The 16,733-nt window shown below is 49.8% G+C and overlaps 1 protein-coding gene across 2 annotated transcripts; it reads right to left on the bottom strand.

The window, feature by feature from the left end:
• Nucleotides 1–249: 249 nt before the first annotated feature.
• Nucleotides 250–12,208, bottom strand: SERPINF1 (serpin family F member 1). Of its 2 annotated transcripts, none has more exons than XM_043478337.1 (8): nt 12,092–12,208; nt 7,536–7,621; nt 5,944–6,142; nt 5,249–5,404; nt 4,706–4,909; nt 3,049–3,191; nt 1,330–1,540; nt 250–634 (listed from the first exon to the last, which is right to left on the bottom strand). In XM_043478337.1, the coding sequence occupies exons 2-8, from the start codon at nt 7,611–7,613 to the stop codon at nt 375–377; spliced, it is 1,251 nt and encodes a 416-aa protein (XP_043334272.1). In that variant the 5' UTR covers nt 7,614–7,621; nt 12,092–12,208; the 3' UTR covers nt 250–374. The 2 variants fall into 2 exon arrangements, with proteins under 2 accessions (XP_043334272.1, XP_043334263.1); XM_043478328.1 differs by lacking the exon at nt 12,092–12,208 and adding an exon at nt 8,507–8,525.
• Nucleotides 12,209–16,733: the final 4,525 nt, after the last annotated feature.

Genomic DNA, 16,733 nt, shown 5'->3' on the forward strand with positions numbered 1-16,733 from the left:
GATTATAGAAACAGGAAATCTCTTCCCAGGGGGATTGGTGTCCTAAAGTGTGAACCCCCACAGAGCAGAGAATCAGTCCCAGCATTATATAGTGCAGATAACTAAAGTTCATATCTCATATGGTGACTTTCTGCAGTATAGATAGACCCAGCCTATAAAGACGGGACCAACAAATTCCTAAAGGGCTATTTGTCTTCATATTAAATTTAACATAGCTCAAAATAGGAGGAGGAGCAGGGTAACGAAAGGTAAGGATAAAGCACTTTTATTGCAAAGTATACATTGAAACATAGGGGCAGCCTTCATATAATATATAATCTGCCATCCCGCTAGTGTTTTTTTCTTCTGGGGTATTTGAACATTAAGTTGGAGTATTAAGTGCCCCTGGGGTCCAGAATTTTGCCTATGAAGAGAAGGGCCCCTGTGTCTGTGTCCCTCAGTACAAAGATGAAAGGTTGGTTAAGGTGATAGTCCAGAGGGAAGGTGAGGCGGGCAGGCTGGACCCCTGGGCTGGGGTTAGTACCTGCCCCATCCTCATTCCACTCGAATCCGATGCGATGTTCCACTTGAGTGAGTTTGATAGGTTTGCCCGTGATCTTGCTAAAGTCTGGTGCATCAAACAGGGATTGCAGCTCTGCAGAAATTGAGAAAGATTTCCATTAAAACCTTGCCTTGTCAAGAAAAAAAAATAAATAAAACCTTGCCTTGTGAACGCTACAAGAAAGAATACAAACCTGATTCTCAAGAAGGCAAGCAAAGTGGGGGTGGAACACTGCTTTTGGCTGTCTGTGACATACATAGAGCTCTGGGCTGGTTAAGGGTTAAGTGACTTGCCTAAGAGCACTCAGCCAATGAGGTTAAGATTAGAAACCAGGTCAAGGGACCTATCTTGAGAGGCAGTGTTCAGAGTTCCTGTTATAGGATGTATGCTCTGGGGGCTTAGGAATGAGTCTGATAAGGAAGGCAGTTCAGCCTTCCCCTCCAGCACTATTAGAATGAAGGAATCATCCCGGGCCCCAGTATTAGTCCGTGGAGGCTTTGCATTCTGTTTAGCAAGGTGGAGGACTTCCCTTGTGGCTCAGCTGGTAAAGAATCTGCCTGCAATGCAGGAGACCTGGGTTTGATCCCTGGGTTGGGAAGATCTCCTGGAGAAGGGAAAGGCTACCCACTCCAGTATTCTGACCTGGAGAATTCCATGGGAATTCCAATCCATGGGGTCGCAGAGTCGGCACAACTGAGCGACTTTCACTTTCACTGTAGCAAGGTGGAAGGAAGACTCAAAGATTCAACCCCACCCTCCCCAAGAGCAAAGAGGTGTTGTAGCCGTACTCAGCTCCTGCACAGACTTCGTGAGTTCGCCTTCATAACTCAGCTTCAGCTTGGGAATGGCCAGGACCGCCTGAACAGTCTTCAGTTCTCGGTCTATGTCATGAATGAACTCAGAGGTGAGGCTCTCTTCTATCAAGGTCAAGTTCTGGGTCACTCTCTGAGGCAGGAAGAAGATGATACTTGTGCTCCCAGTCAAGGGCAGCTGGGCAATCTGAAACAACAGAGGAAGCACATGGGTTAGACATTTGGAGCCCAGGAGCCTAGCGATGGACAAACACCCCTAGCCGCCTTCTCTCCTGGGACCAGGCCTTGCCTCGCTTCCCCCACCCCTCGTCTGTATAACAGTTGTCCCTCTAAGCTGTTGCATTCCGGCAGCAAGATGTCTACTGCTGGGACTTCCCTGGTGGTAGAGTGGTTAAAGAATTCTGGCATTGCAGGGGGCACCGACAATCCCTGGGGTGAGAAATAAGATCCCAAATGCTGCAGAGCAGCTAAGCCCATGGGCCACAACTAGAGAGTCCTTGCACTGCAATGAAAGACCCTGCATGAGGCAACTAAGACCTGATGCAGCTAAATAAATCAAAGCTATCTACTGATGTTTCTTCAAGCATAAGCCATTGTCTTTTCTTAGCTGAATACCAACTGAAGTTATCTGCTGAAAGAATTTTCTTCTGTGGTTTTCTAAAGAGCCAGAATTGAATTCCCAGGTCTGTGTTTTCTTCCAAGGTTTGTCGGCCAATAGTTACTGATCATCTGTTATATACAGAGCCCCGGACTAGAAATGAGGGCACTGGGAACAGCAATGCAGAAGCGGCAATACAATGGCCCTCTGAGCTGAGGTCTTTCACCTAAGGGGCAGATGGCATCGGGGGTCCCAAGAGCCCCTGAAATCACCTGCAGAGATGCATATGTGGCATTTCTCTCCAGTGCTTCAGGCATTTTGTCAGATTCCCAAAGAAAAAAACTACTGACTTAGAATTTTCTTAAGTCAGCTAGGAGAGACTTAGAATGCCAGCAACTTGGAGTTTGCGACAGATTTTGAAAGTTTGGATTTTTATAAATACAAGTTCTCCCCCAAAAAAGAGAAGGAAAGACAAATAAATAATAAATAACCAGTATTTGAGTGCCCAGTCTTGAGGACTCAGTTTCACTTTACCAACCCTTGCGACAAACCCTGAGTTGGAGGATAAGTTTCAATAGCTATGGCCCTTCATTTTTAGAAACAAAGGGCTTAGCTAGTGGGGCTTCCCTGATAGCTCAGTTGGTAAAGAATCTGCCTGCAATGCCAGAGACCCCGATTTGATTCCTGGGTCGGGAAGGTCTGCAAGAGAAGGGATAGGCTACCCACTCCGGTATTCTTGGGCTTCCCTTGTGGTTCAGCTGGTAAAGAATCCACCTGCAATGCAGGAGACCTGGGTTCAATCCCTGGGTTGGGAAGATCCCCTGGAGGAGGGCATGGCAACCCACTCAGAAAAGCTCTTAACTTACTGAAGGGCACATAGCAGGTAAAATTCAGACAGCTCCATAACAAGAGAAGCCACCACAATGAGAAGCCCACCCCACAAGTACAGAAAGCCCGTGCTGCACAGCAAGGAAGACCCAACTCAGCCGTAAATAAGTCAATGAATAATTCAGACTGCTGTCAGATCTCAAAGGCCATTCTATTCCCACTGCGCCATCCTGCCTGAACCCACACCGCCACTCACTGCCCATACAGACCTTGCAGTTGAGATCAGAATCCAAGCCGTACCGTAAAACGGCCTTAGGGTCTGACATCATGGGGACTTTCACGGTCCTCTCCTCATCCAAGTGGAAATCCTCCAGGGAAGTCTTTCTGGAGTCAAACTTTGTTACCCACTGCCCTGGAATGAAACAGATGGAGTGCCCTGAGCCCCAGGAGACCAGAAAGGCATACTGCTGAAAATTGCCCAGCTACAGGAATCTTGGGATTCCCTGATGGCTCAGTGGTAAAGAACTGAGAATTGAGTGCAACCCTTGGGTTGGGAAGATCACCTGGAGGATGACATGGCAACCCACTCCAGTATGCTTGCCTGGGAAATCCCATGGACAGAGGAGCTACAGTCCATGGGATTGCAAAAGAGTCCACTTAGCAATTAAACAACAGCAGGAATCTGAGTCATCAGAGGCCCTTACACATCAGGGAATAGATCTGTCTTGGGATGGGCAGTCTGGACCATGATATTTTGAGGGTCCTGACTACCTTCCACATGTAAACTCAGAAAGAAATATTGTCAGGTTTATTCAAGTTCTGTGATAGCTAGGAGAAAGGTGTAGAGTGTACACACTCTACAGTGATGTGTCCGGGAGACACTGCAGGGAGGCCAGAGTTGGAAGGGACTGTGATGTCATGTCATTGACCATCTCATAGATGAAAAACCGTGAACACCCAGAGAAAAGTGACTTGCCAGTGCTCACACAGTGAGCCGATCGTTTAACGTGGTCTTTAACATACTGGTCTGTGACAGCTTCTTTCACTTCCTGGATCTCAGTGCTTCATGAAGGACTTTTCTCTGGGGGGTTAGGGGTCCTCTTTCAACACTGCCTGATAGACAGTGTGAAGCTTTTTAAGGGGAGGTTGCCCAAATCCCACCCAAGTCTCATGAATAGGGCTGGCCTCACACTGGGCCTGTGGAATAGTTGGGTACCTCACCATGGCCTAGAAAAACATTATTAGAGAACTAACATGGTTTATCAAGGGCTTCCCAAGTGGTGGTAGTGGTAAAGAATCTGCCTGCCAATGCATGAGATGTAAGAGATGTGGGTTCAATCCCTGGGTTGGGAAAATCCCCTGGAGGAGGACATGGCAACCCACTCCAGTATTCTTGCCCGGGGAGTTCCATGGACAAAAGAGCCTGGTGGGCTGTAGTCCATAGAGTTGCAAAGAGACACAACTGAACCAACTTAGCACACACACACACTCTTGGTTTATCGAGTACCTGCTGTGTGTCCCAGGCATGATGCTAGGTCCATGAGAAGATAGGAGACAACACACACAGAGTGCCTCTGAAATCAGTTTGCCATCTCCCAGTGACAGATGAGAAAACAGGCTCAAAAAAGCTATGAAGTTCATGCAGGTCTCTCCAGCCAGAGCCGGGCATGGGCCCTCTACCAATGCCCGCTCCAAAAAAGGCACAGGAGTGGGAGTGCCCCCTTATCTCTGCTGGTCTTTATCCACCACCCCTTACACTTTGTAGGTACTTATCCAATGTTTGCCTTGGGTTTGGTGACAAGCAGGCAGCCTTCAGGCAAGGACCTTTCCAGGGTCCTCCTCTGCCTTTGACGTCCCCTCCTTCCTGGCCCCTTCTTGACACCCACTGTCCACCCTCGTCCGAAAGCCAAGTGGAGAAGCCCTCACCCTTGAAGTAAGCCACGCCCAGGAGGAAAATGCTGATCTCACTGGGCATCTCCCTCGTGGACCTAGAGACTTTGCCTTTCATCTGGGCCTGCACCCAGTTGTTAATCTCCTGAAGGTCTATTCGAGAGTTGCCGGTTAGGATTCTGGGCCTGGTCCCATATGACTTCTCCAGGGGTGGGATGAAGCTAGCTTTTATCCGAAGCTCTGCGAAGAGATGGGGCAGAGGTTAGTGCACTCTGAGACCTCACCCAGCATCCTCCCTGACAGTCTGTGGCTCTGCCTGATCCTCGGCAGGCCCTGACTCCCTGCCTGGCATCCTTCCGGGGCTCTCCGGACTCCGTGCCAGCTTCCCCGAGCACTGGATGGGGAACAACAGATTTCACTCATTGCTGTTTCTCTTCACGTGACTGTCCTCCCCCAACCCTCCCTCTGCCTCCTTCAGCCCATATCCTCTTTCTGATCCTCTTTGTACTCATGCGGCCCCTTCCTGCCCACCCCCCAGTGCCCGGCCTGGCCCCAGGCAGACATGCTCTGGTGACTCACTCTTCTCAAAGATAATCCGGGAAGCGCTCTTAAGGTTCTTCTGGGGGGCGGTGACGGAGGCAAGGAGGTCCTTGTAGGTGCCGTGGATGTCTGGGTTACTGATCAGGTCGTAGTACAGAGCCCTGTGAATGATGGATTCTGTCCGCTGTTCCGCACCTGCCAAGGGGAACAGGCGTGTGAGGCTCTGTAACTGCTTGCCTGGCCCATGTCAGCCAAGCTCTTGGGGACACTGAACCCTGAGCCTATCTATCTCCTGGTACCTGGAGATTTTCTAGGTGGGGAGGAATTTGAAGGCAGTGGAGGAAAAATAGGTTTTCCTGAAGGTAGGCCAAAGGCATCAGGCCTGGAAAGATAAAAGGATGGGAGTGAGGGTTCAAAGTCCCCATACTTCTCCCATCACAGCACTTACCAGACTGTTCCACAGCTTCCTATTTCCTACTTTTCCCCATGAACTCAGCTGTGTGGCCCGAGTGAGAGCAGAGACCGTTGGTCCCAAGGCCACACGCCTGTGTCGGCAGTGCTCCGCGCCCCCCTCCCCAACCTGAGCCCCCACTCGTACATGCCAGGACCCTGGGCCAGCCTCTCTGGCCTCATCACCCTCCCTAAGTGAAGTGTGTCCAGGGCCTAGAGTCAGCTATGTACAGAGGTCAGAGGGCGGCTCTGGGATCCCGGGCTTTCTGCAGTGGGGGACTCACCCAGCGACAGGGCAGAGAGCGCCGTGGCCACGCTGAGCGGAGACAGCAGCACGTTGGCGGTGGGGCTTTCGCCGGATCTCACGCGGTACAGGTCATAGCCAAAGTTGGAGATGGCCGCCGCCAGCTTGTTCACAGGGACCTTGAAGAAGGGATCCTCTTCCTCCACTGGTGCCCCCGTGCTCTCGGGGGCCAGGGAGCCCTGCATTTGAGTACAAGGACCAGTGCAGATGAGCAGGGGGTGACTGGTCTCCTGGCTTGGCGTGGGACTGTCCTTCTAGTCCCTGAAGGCTGTCCTGCCTGAAGAGGTATAGCCATCTGTTGGACTGAGTCTGTGTCCCCTACTCCTATGGGGGTGCTCCACTGGGGAGAGGCAACCCTCAAGAGAGGTTAGCTGGCCAGCTTTAAACACCAGTGACCTGTGAGCTTCAGGCCTGTGACTCATGGTAAAAAAAAAGAAAAAAAATGGAGGGAAGTCCCCCTTCCCAAGAAATTCTGTTCTCAGGCCAGAGTCTCCCTGTCTGCTCAGACTTGCCCACTGCTCCCAGGTTTCCACCTGGACCCTCCTATCAAACCCTCCTTGTTCTTTCTTGGCCCGGATCAGACATCACCTCCTCCATCACAGACTTTCTCTGGTGGCCCCAATATGAAGGCATCTTTAGTTCTCTGGCCATTTTTGAGAGTCAACTACCACTCACATATTAACCACTTACCATGTGTATACCATGCGCCAGGCTCTGTGGTGGTTCTTTTCATTTGAGTTACTTCATTTCATACTAGTTGATGTAAGTGATATCCTCAAAGATTAATGTCTTAAAACAGTTCCTTGAAGGCCAGAACTGAGTCTTATATTTCCACCCATCCCCAGCACCTACAGATTGGATGTTCAGTAGATAAATAAGTCACTGTCCACGTTGGCCCTGTAAGGATGGGTATTTTTCATCCCGTCTTATAGATAAGAAAATAGATTCAAGTTACAGTGACTTATCTAAAATAAAAAAACTGGTGACAGGTGGAACCAGAATTCAAACTTGGAACTCACAATAAAGTCCAGAGCTCCTGCCAATATGCCCCACCTGGCCTGGCCACCCTTGTGACAGTCACCACCACCTCCCTACCCCCGACTGTCACATAGCCTAGACTTCTTGGCATCCGCCTTTGCAACCCGACTGTACTCTCTCTGGACAGGAAAGAGGCATTTCCACGCTCTTACATCTCTGCTGCCCCCTAGTTAGGATTGGAGCAAACATCCAAGACCACCAGCTCCTCAGTGAGACCCATAAGTAATGCAGGGTAATGAGAAAATCTTCACTGAAGCGCTTGTTAGAGGGCTTTCGCCTTTCACCTACTTGGATCTTCCCCCCCCCCCCCCCGGCTACCCTCCCCGACCCCCGTCCTCTGAAAGGCAGGGCGAGACGCTTTCTGTTTTGCTCTTGGAAAAACCAAGGCCCTGTCTGGATGGAAAGACCAGAGCCTGGTCTGCAGCCTGGGTGCTGTCCAGTCTCCCCGTGCTGCCTGGCGAGGCGGGGCTGGGATGGCTAACGTCGTCCCCCCCACCCCGCCCCAGGCCCCCACCGCACCCAACTCCTACTGACCGCCTCCGGGCCGGCGTTCTGGCAGCGGCCAAGCCCAAGGAGGGCTCCAGTCCAGAGGAGTAGCGCGAGGGCCTGCATCTCGGGGCCTGCAAGAGAGCAAAAGAGGAGGCAGGCTGCTTCCCTCACCACCACCCTGCACCACCAGCCGCCCTGGGCAGGGAGCAGGGCCAGGCACCTTCTGTCCAGCCTCCCCCCTGGCTGGAAGTGGACCCTCAGCTTGCTAACCCCTCCCTCTCAGCACCTCCCCAGCCCTCCCCCTGCTCACAGCCCACAGTCCTATGGCGAGCTTGTGCTTTCATTCATGGTCTGTGCCAGGAGACCCTCCTTCAGGCCTAAACCTCCAGGATGGTGAAGGCCCAGCAGTGGGCTTCTGTGTGGGGGCGTGATCCAGCCTAAATGCACACCAAGGCTGTTCCCTGCAGGCACCTGACCAGCTCGTTATATAGGATTTGGATCTATGTCTAGTAATAGCATGGGGGCAGAATCTCAGATGTAGAATCATAGAACACAGAGAATGGGGGCATCTGGTCCAGCCCCAGGTCCCCCACAAGAAGCTCTCAAACTCTCTCCTTGAATTGCTCTGCCCTGGAAACTGTGGTTTCATCAGGGAATCATGGGATCTTAGTTCCCTGACCAGGGATCAAACCCAGATTCAGGCAGTGAAAATGCTGAGTTCTAGCCACTGGACTGCCAGGGAATTCCCATCAATCCTGTGTCTTTTTTGTTTGTCTGTTTATGGCTGTGCCAGGTCTCAATTGCAGCACATGGGAATCTTTTTTTTTCTTTAGATGCGTGTGAACTCTTAGTTTTGGCATGTGGGATCCAGTTCCCCAATCAGGGGTTGAAACTGGACCCCCTGCATTGGGAACGCAGTCTTAGTCACTGAACTACCAGGGAAGTCCCCAGTTCTGTGTCTTAATACCTCTCTAAAGCCCAGTGTCTTCTCTTGTAAAATGGAAATCAATTCTTACCTGTTGCGAAGAGAATTAAATTCAGTGATGCCTTCATAGCACTCAGCAGGGCCAAAGACAGGTGAATTCTCCAATGATCCCTGAGTCAAATTGTGTCTCCCTACTCCTGGAGCCTCAGGGACCCCTCTTTCCCCTTGGGGAACCAAGTCCTCTTCCTCCTACCAGCTTGGAACCCGCTCTGACACCCCTCAGAGTTCTTTCCTTCAAGTTAAATAATACCATGTCTTAGTAAGGCCACCCACATTCCTACACCTCCCCAGCAGTAGCCTCTTTGGACACGACTCTGATCCAGCCTCTGAACCACAAGGGCAAAGGGAACTCTGAGTGCAGACTCCCCCATCTCATTGCCTCTGTGAGCTCAACCTTGGGGTCAGGATGTGGAGGTGGGAGGGGATGAAGGCAGTGGGGAGTTCATAAATAAGGTCTTCTGAGGGCCTTCTGGTTAGAGAGAGGGATAAGGTCCCAGCTGTCAGGACCTCTGGCTGGTCCCTGTTCTCCCTCCATTCACATTGCTGAGTCAAGAATTTATAATCTGTCTTCCCTACCTCTCACCTCCCCTACAACACACACACAGGCCAAGGGTCTCAAACTCTTTCTTCCTTTTGTATACCCATAAACACATACTCGGGGCTTCCCAGTAGGCATTACTGGTAAAGAAGCCCCTTGCCAGTGAAGGACACTAAAGAGATGCAGGTTTGATCCCTGCTTTGGGAAGGTCCCCTGGAGGAGGGCATGGCAACCCACTCCAGGATTCTTGCCTGGAGAATCCCATGGACAGAAGAGCCTAGCGGGCTACAGTCCAGGGGGTCGCAGAGAATGGGACACGACTCAAGCGACTTAGTACACATGCATGCAAACACACACACTTTTCTGACTTCTCAGAACAAATAGGAAAATTAAGAGTGCAGTGTGTGGGGAATTCCCTGGTATCTAATGGTTAAGACTCCGAACTTGCAATGCAGGGGGCTGGGCTTGATCCCTGGTTGGAGAACTAAGATCCCACATGCTACGTGGCCAAAAAAAAAAAAAAGAATGCAGTGTGCGATTTGGGTGCAAAGTCCTTAAAATTAAGTCTGCCTTGGTGGCTCAGACGGTAAAGAATCTGCCTGCAATGTAAGAGACCCAGATTTGATCCCTGAGTCAGGAAGATACCCTGGAGAAGTGAATGGCTACCCACTCCGGTATTCTTGCCTGGAGAATCCTATGGACAGAAGAGTCTGGCAAGCTACAGTCCATGGGGTCACAAAGAGTCAGACACAACTGAGCGACTGACATAATCTTCTGGACAATGTGAAAGGCACCAAAAGAAAAGATGGCCTCTGAATTTGTTCTGCTTATGGCTGGATGGCCAGTGGGTACCAGCCTGGCTTTTTCTCTAAATCCTGATCCCGAGCATATATCTCCCAGTGAGTTCCACTGACCGCTCTGTTCTCAGCCAGCTGCTCTTCTGCATGGCAACCCCTGCCACTCAAGGAGAAATTGTCCACTGAGGCAACAGGAAGAACTTTCTGCAGGCAAAACAGAGCCTGTAACAGCGTCTAGGCTCACAGCTGCTCTTTCCACCCGGCCAGCCCCACCCAGAGCTGGCAGGGCCCTTCCCTGCCTGAGCCCCAGCAAACTGGTTTAGCAGAGACTGGAAATTCAGTGAGACGCAGGGGCGGCAGGGCTCGAGGAAAAGCCATTAGCTCTAGTCCCTGGCCCAGGGTAGGGAACCGAGGGAGGAGGGAGGAGGTGAGAGATGCCACCCTGGCCTGGTGTTTAAGGAAACCAAGTCCAGATGCTGTTGAAGGTGGATCTTCTCTATAGGAGCTCCTACAGAGTTTGAGCTCAAACCTTGGGTCATGTGATCACTGTTACCACGTGGGTGGGCTGAGAACTGAAGATGCGGTGGTGAGGGACCCTGGCAGGGAAAGGCACCCGGGTCCACAGCTGCCAGAGCCAGTCGCCAGGACACACAGTATTAACGGTACCTCTTTGAACCCTCCACCTCAAGCCCTGGGGATGAGGGAAGTGGAGAGATTCTTGGAAGCCCCCTGCAAGGGCAGGGACAGGGTTGAGAGTAAGGGTCTTCTGCACAGGGGGGCCCCTCTGAGCACACTCGGTGCCTTGTCCAAGGGGACGGCTCTGTGGGCTGGGCCAGGCAGCCATCACCTGGCCAGGGGCACAGGCACAGTGGTGCCATCCAGTCCAAAGGGCAGTGTCCAAGCCGGGGGGGCGGGGAGGAGGTGACTCTCCTCCCAGCTCGGCCAAGCTCAGGTCTGCCTCTCAGCCACATTGCCCCAATCAAGAGACACAAGGAACTGCAATTTTGAGATCCTGCCTACCGGCTGGAAGGATACATTTGAGCCAGTACATGTGTTTCAGATTAAACCCAGTGGTGAGACAAACACCATCACTCCTCCTCCTCCTCCTCCTCCTCCTCCCAGAACCATATGGCCTTTAAGCCACATGGCGGTGGACCTCACAGGCAGTGCAGGGAAGGCCACCACCCTCCTCCCTGTCTCTGGGAGGGAGATCCCGAGGGGTCCCCTCCGGATCCACCCCACCGTGGTGACCCCACCAAGTCCCCAGGCAACTTTTTTTTCTGAAGTCTTGGAACCTGAATGCGTGGAGGCAGAGCACCCAGGGGTTTCGGCTCCCCACACCCCGGAAGGATCAGTCTTGGGAACAGAATTCCCTGGCCTGCTTCCCCTCCCACCCCCAGCCTGGGGGCTGAACTTCTGGTGGACTGGCATGGGCCAGACAATGATGGGGTTTCCGGGAAGCCTGAAGTTCTTCTCTGGCCCAGACCCGCCCCTTGATGTGGCTGGCCCCAGGGAGCACCGAGAGTGCAGGCGGCCAACCTCTCCAGCTCTGGCAGCTAAGCCCCCAAATCCCATACCCCGGCTGGACTCAATAGCGGTCATTGTTTGCGAGAGGCCGAGATCCCATTGATCTCCCAGCTTGTACTGGCAGCTGACTTGGCCAAAGAAAACGGGTGGGCCCTGGAGAGAAGGACCTCGCTGCCCTCCATCCCAGCACACAACCCCTGCCCCCGGAGGGCTCCCCGCAAGCCAGCTGCTTGGCAGTGTTGAGAAGTTACCTTTGAAATCAGCGCCAGTTGATGTTGAAAAGGCAACAGGGAGCTGAGTCTAAGCCATGGCCAGGCTGCCCGATGGGCTCCCCAGTGGAGGCACAGCACCCAACAGCCTCTTTCCCCCAGGGTTGCAGAGCACCCCACCCCAAACTGCTGCTCAGATCTGACCCAGCAGCTAGCCACATTCTCAGCTTCTTCCCCTCCACTGCCTCCTTCCTCCACTGTTTCCAACCCATTCCATTCAAGAGTTTTCCCGGCTTCTTCTAGTGGTGCAGTTGGTTTAGGGATAATTGGGTTCTGACCTTCTGACATTCAACTCCCTCTGTCCTCCCTCACCTATTCACCCTGGTCCCCAAGCTGCAGGAACTGTGGTCTCCCCACCTCTTCTCCCTGGCACCCCTCTTTTCTGCTCCCTGGAGTTATACCTGCCTCACCCTGGTCACCCCAGCCCAGGGGAGCCTCCCATCGTCCCCTGATACGCACGCGGACCAGACAGGGAGCTGCTTTACCTGTGGGTGCACCGCCGCTGCACGCCCAGCCTGGGTCTGCACACTGAGGGCCTCCTGTGAGCACCAGAGCCTTTTCTGCTGCCTCCCAAGCCAGCGTCCAGCAGGCTTCAGATTACAGCTACTCCTTTCTTAAAGCGACCTGCACTCAATTTGGACTCTGTGATTGCATCATTGTCTGGTGTTAACTTTAACCCACTGCTGGCCTTCTGCCACACACCCCCAGTTCACACATCAGACTGCAACACCAAACCTTTCTTTGGAGCCCTGGCCGTGCCCCCCATCCCTGGAGGGCAGCCTGTTCAGCCTGGGTGGGAGCGGGGCTGAGGAAGATTCTGGCAGGAGGAGGCCCAGGAGGAAGCCAAAATAGAGGAAACACTGGTCCAGAACTGGGACTCGGGTTTTTGCTGGTCCTTGGTTCTGGTACTGAGATTTGGGGCAAGACATCATTCATGGCTTCTCCCTACCCTTGACTGAAAAGTGAGTGAATGGGACTGGGATGTCTGTGTGCTTTTTCAGCCCTGAAATGCTCTGATTTCTGAAGATGAGACAAGGCAGTGGGGAAAATATCTGAGCAGAAGAAATGAGATGTACTGTAAACATTAGTCCTGAGAGAAGGCCGAGTGTGAGTACCTGGCACCCACCTGGGCACCGTAGATTTCACCTGGGAGAAGTGCTCCAAGGCTCTGCTCACCTTGGGGCATTAAGAAACTTGCAGTGTGATTGTGAGCCTAAAATACTGACATGAGAAATGATTATAGAGAATGTACCATAACCTTCTCCAGGCACTTGTGAGTCCTGACACAAGCCCAGTGGTTGTTCAGAGAAGGAGGGACCAGAGAAGGAAGGGAAAGCACTCTGGGATATTTAGAAGAGAAAATTTAGGGGACCCTCACTGGTGGTTCAGTCAGTAAAAGATCTGCCTGCCCATGCAGGAGACCCAGGTTCAATCCCTGGGTCGGGAAGATCCCCTGGAGAAGGGAATGACTACCCACTCCAGTGTTCTTGCCTGGAGAATCCCATGGACAGAGGAGCCTGTTGGGTGACAGTCCATGGGTTGCAAAGAGCTGGACACGACTGAAAGACTAACACACACACACACACACACACACACACTTCATGTGAGGTTCCAGGGAGCAGAGCTAGGGCCCCTGGGTAGAACTCCCCAGTGAACCAGGTTGAGATTTATGTAAAGAACAGTGTGTCAACAGTCAGAGTTCTCCATTGACAGATGAATGGATAAAGAAGATGTGGTACATGTATGCAGTGGAATATTAGCCATAAAAAAGAACAAAACTGGGTTATTTCTAGAGATATAGATAAACCAGGTGTTTGTCATACAGAGTGAAGTAAGTCAGAAAGAGAAAAACAAGCATAGTACATTAACACATATATCGAATCTAGAAAAATGGTACAGATGAACCTATTTGCAGGGCAGAAATAGAGACCCAGACATAGAAAATGGCCATGTGGACACGGGGTGGGGGTACTGGGATGAACTGGGACATTGGGGTTGACATAAACTCACTGTGCTCTCAGTCGCTCAGTCGTGTCCGACTCTTTGTGACCCCGTGGACTGTAGCCCAGCAGGCTCCTTTGTCCATGGAGTTCTCCAGGCAAGAATACTAGAGTGGGTTGCCATGCTCTCCTCTAGGGGATCTTCCCAATCCAGTGATCAAACCTAGGTCCTCCGTATTGTGGGAGGATTCTTTACTGACTGAGCCACAGGGGAAGCCCCATCTACACACCACCATGTGTAAAATAGACAGCTAGTGGGAACCTGTTTTGTAACATAGAGAGCTCAGCTGGGTGCTCCGTAATGATCTAGACGGGTGGGATGTGGGGTCAGGGGGAGGGAAGGCCAAGAGAGAGGGGATAATTGTAGACATATAGCTAATTCACTTTATTGTACAACATTGTAAAGCAAGTATACCCCAGTTTTTAAAAAAGCAGTCAGCGTTCAATCCTTTCAACCAAAAACTGAGGACCTCTACTCAAATCGCTTGCTAGGTACATGGAGAAGGCGTACATAGATGATTAAGACTTGGTGCCCGTCCTTCAGAAGCTCACTGGCTAAAAACAGAGGCTGATACAAGCCCAGATCCTTCCAGTATAATGTGGCACATTCTGTGATACCTGTCTACAGCCATGCCATCCAATATGATAACCACTCACCATGGGTAGCCACAGAACTCCTATGATCACCTGTAAATGTAAAATACACACTAGATTTTTAATATTTAGTATGAAAATTAATGTGAACAATAGCAGTAATTTTGACCCTGATTAATATATTGGATTAAATAAATATACTGTTAAAATTAATTTCCCCTATTTCTTTATTTAACGTAACCACTAGAAATCTTAAACTACATGTGTGATTTTCATTGTGTTTCTGATGGATGGCACTGCTCTATAGGTTATCATGGCAGCAAAGTTGGAATATATATGAATCTAAGTTGAGTTTTGAAGGATGAATACAAATAAGCTAATCATAGGAACATGGGAAGGGGACTTTCCTGGTAGTCAAATTTCCACGATCCCAAGGCAGGGGTCTGGGTTTGATCCCTGGTCAGGGAACTAGACCCCACATGCTGCAAGTAAGAGTTTATATGCCACAACTTAGAAAAAAGATCCCGCATGCCACAATGAAGATGGAAGAGCCTGTGTGCCGCAACTAAGGCCTGGAGAAGTCAAGTAAAAGAATGTGCTTACTGTTTACAATTGCCAGGACATGGAAGCAACCTAGATGCCCATCAGCAGACGAATGGATAAGAAAGCTGTGGTACATATACACTATGGAATATTACTCAGCCATTAAAAAGAATTCATTTGAATCAGTTCTAATAATATGGATGAAACTGGAGCCCATTATACAGAATGAAGTAAGCCAGAAAGATAAAGACCAATACAGTATACTAACGCATATATATGGAATTTAAAAAGTGGTAATGATAACCCTATATGCAAAACAGAAAAAGAGACACAGATGTACAGAACAGACTTTGGGACTCTGTGGGAGAAGGCGAGGGTGGGATGCTCTGAGAGAACAGCATTGAAACAAGTATACTATCAAGGGTGAAAGAGATCACCAGCCCAGGTTGGATGCATGAGACAAGTGCTCAGGGCTGGTGCACTGGGAAGACCTAGAGGGATGGGATGGAGAGGGAAGTGGGAGGGGGGTTCAGGATGGGGAACACATGTAAATCCATGGCTGATTCATGTCAATGTATGGCAAAAACCACTACAATATTGTAAAGTAATAAGCCTCCAACTAATAAAAATAAATGAAAAAAATTTAAAAAATTTTAAAAAAGAATGTGCTTAGTCATGTCTGACTCTTTGTGACCCCCATGGACTGTAACCTGCCAGGCTCTTCTGTCCTTGGGATTCTCCAGGCAAGAATACTGGAGTGGGTTGCCCTGCCCTCCTCCCGGGGATCTTTCCCACCCGGGGATGGAATCCAGGTCTCCCACGTTGCAGGCAGATTCTTTACCATCTGAACACCAGGGAAGCCCCAAATAAAAGAATAATAAGGAAGAAATATGGGAAGGCATGACTATCTTTGTGGACAAGCTAAAGTTGGATCCCTGTTTTACACCATACGCAAAAATTAACTGTAGGTACATTAGAGATTTAAGTGTTTCTGAAAAACAATTTCTGTTTTTGTAGCACCTTTTTAATGAATTTTTATTTAAATTATTCACTAATTTTTGAATAGATATTTTGTTCATATGTTCAAAACTCAAAACTATCTAAAGACAATGTCTTCTTTTCACTCTGATCTCTAGTCACCTGAGTCCACACTCCCTGGAGACAGATAATAATAATAATAATCCTTTCAAAGATAATTTTAATGGCTTAAAAAACAAATTCAGGGGCCACAGTTCTTGAGGCACTAGCCTACTGTGTTTCCCCTTTGCCTGGCAAAGAAATAAAGCCACTCGTTCCTTCTCTTCCATTAAAAAAAAAAAAAAACAAGTACAAACAGAAATACACAACAGGAAAAAAATGTAAATGTTTTAGAAAAATGTATAGATGGATTTCTTTGTGATCTCTGAATAGGAATGCTTTTTTAGACAAGAGACCAAAAGAAGCACAAATTGTGAAAGACTGATAAATTTGGCACTAAAATTAAAAACTTGTTCTCGTGAACAGGTACCATAAAACAAAATGAAAAGACAAGCCTCACACGAAGAGAAAATGTTTGTAACACAGATAACTGACAAAAAAGATTACTAACTGTAACAGAGCAATAATTACAAATCAATAAAAACATAAATAAAAACAATTCAACAGAAAAACAGGCCCAGGTAATTCACAGATGAAGACTCCTGAGTGTCCAATAAACTTATGAGTAGATGTTTTTTTCACCAGCTAATCAAGGGAATGCAAATTAAAACCATACTTTGATGAGTGTACTTCACACTCTTCAGATGGGCTAAACTGAAATGTCTGAGAATACAAGTACTGGTAAGCATGCGGACAGCTAGGATCTCTTGGGCCTTCCTTATGAGAATGTAAATTGATACAACCCCTCTGAAGAACAATCTGGCAACAAACGGCAAAGTTGTGCATAACCGTATTTAGCATGGGACGTCCCTGGCAGTCCAGGGGCTAAGACTCCACACTTAGTGACCCGGTT

The sequence above is a fragment of the Cervus canadensis genome, chromosome 1, assembly GCF_019320065.1.
Source record: "Cervus canadensis isolate Bull #8, Minnesota chromosome 1, ASM1932006v1, whole genome shotgun sequence".
NCBI lineage: Eukaryota > Metazoa > Chordata > Mammalia > Artiodactyla > Cervidae > Cervus > Cervus canadensis.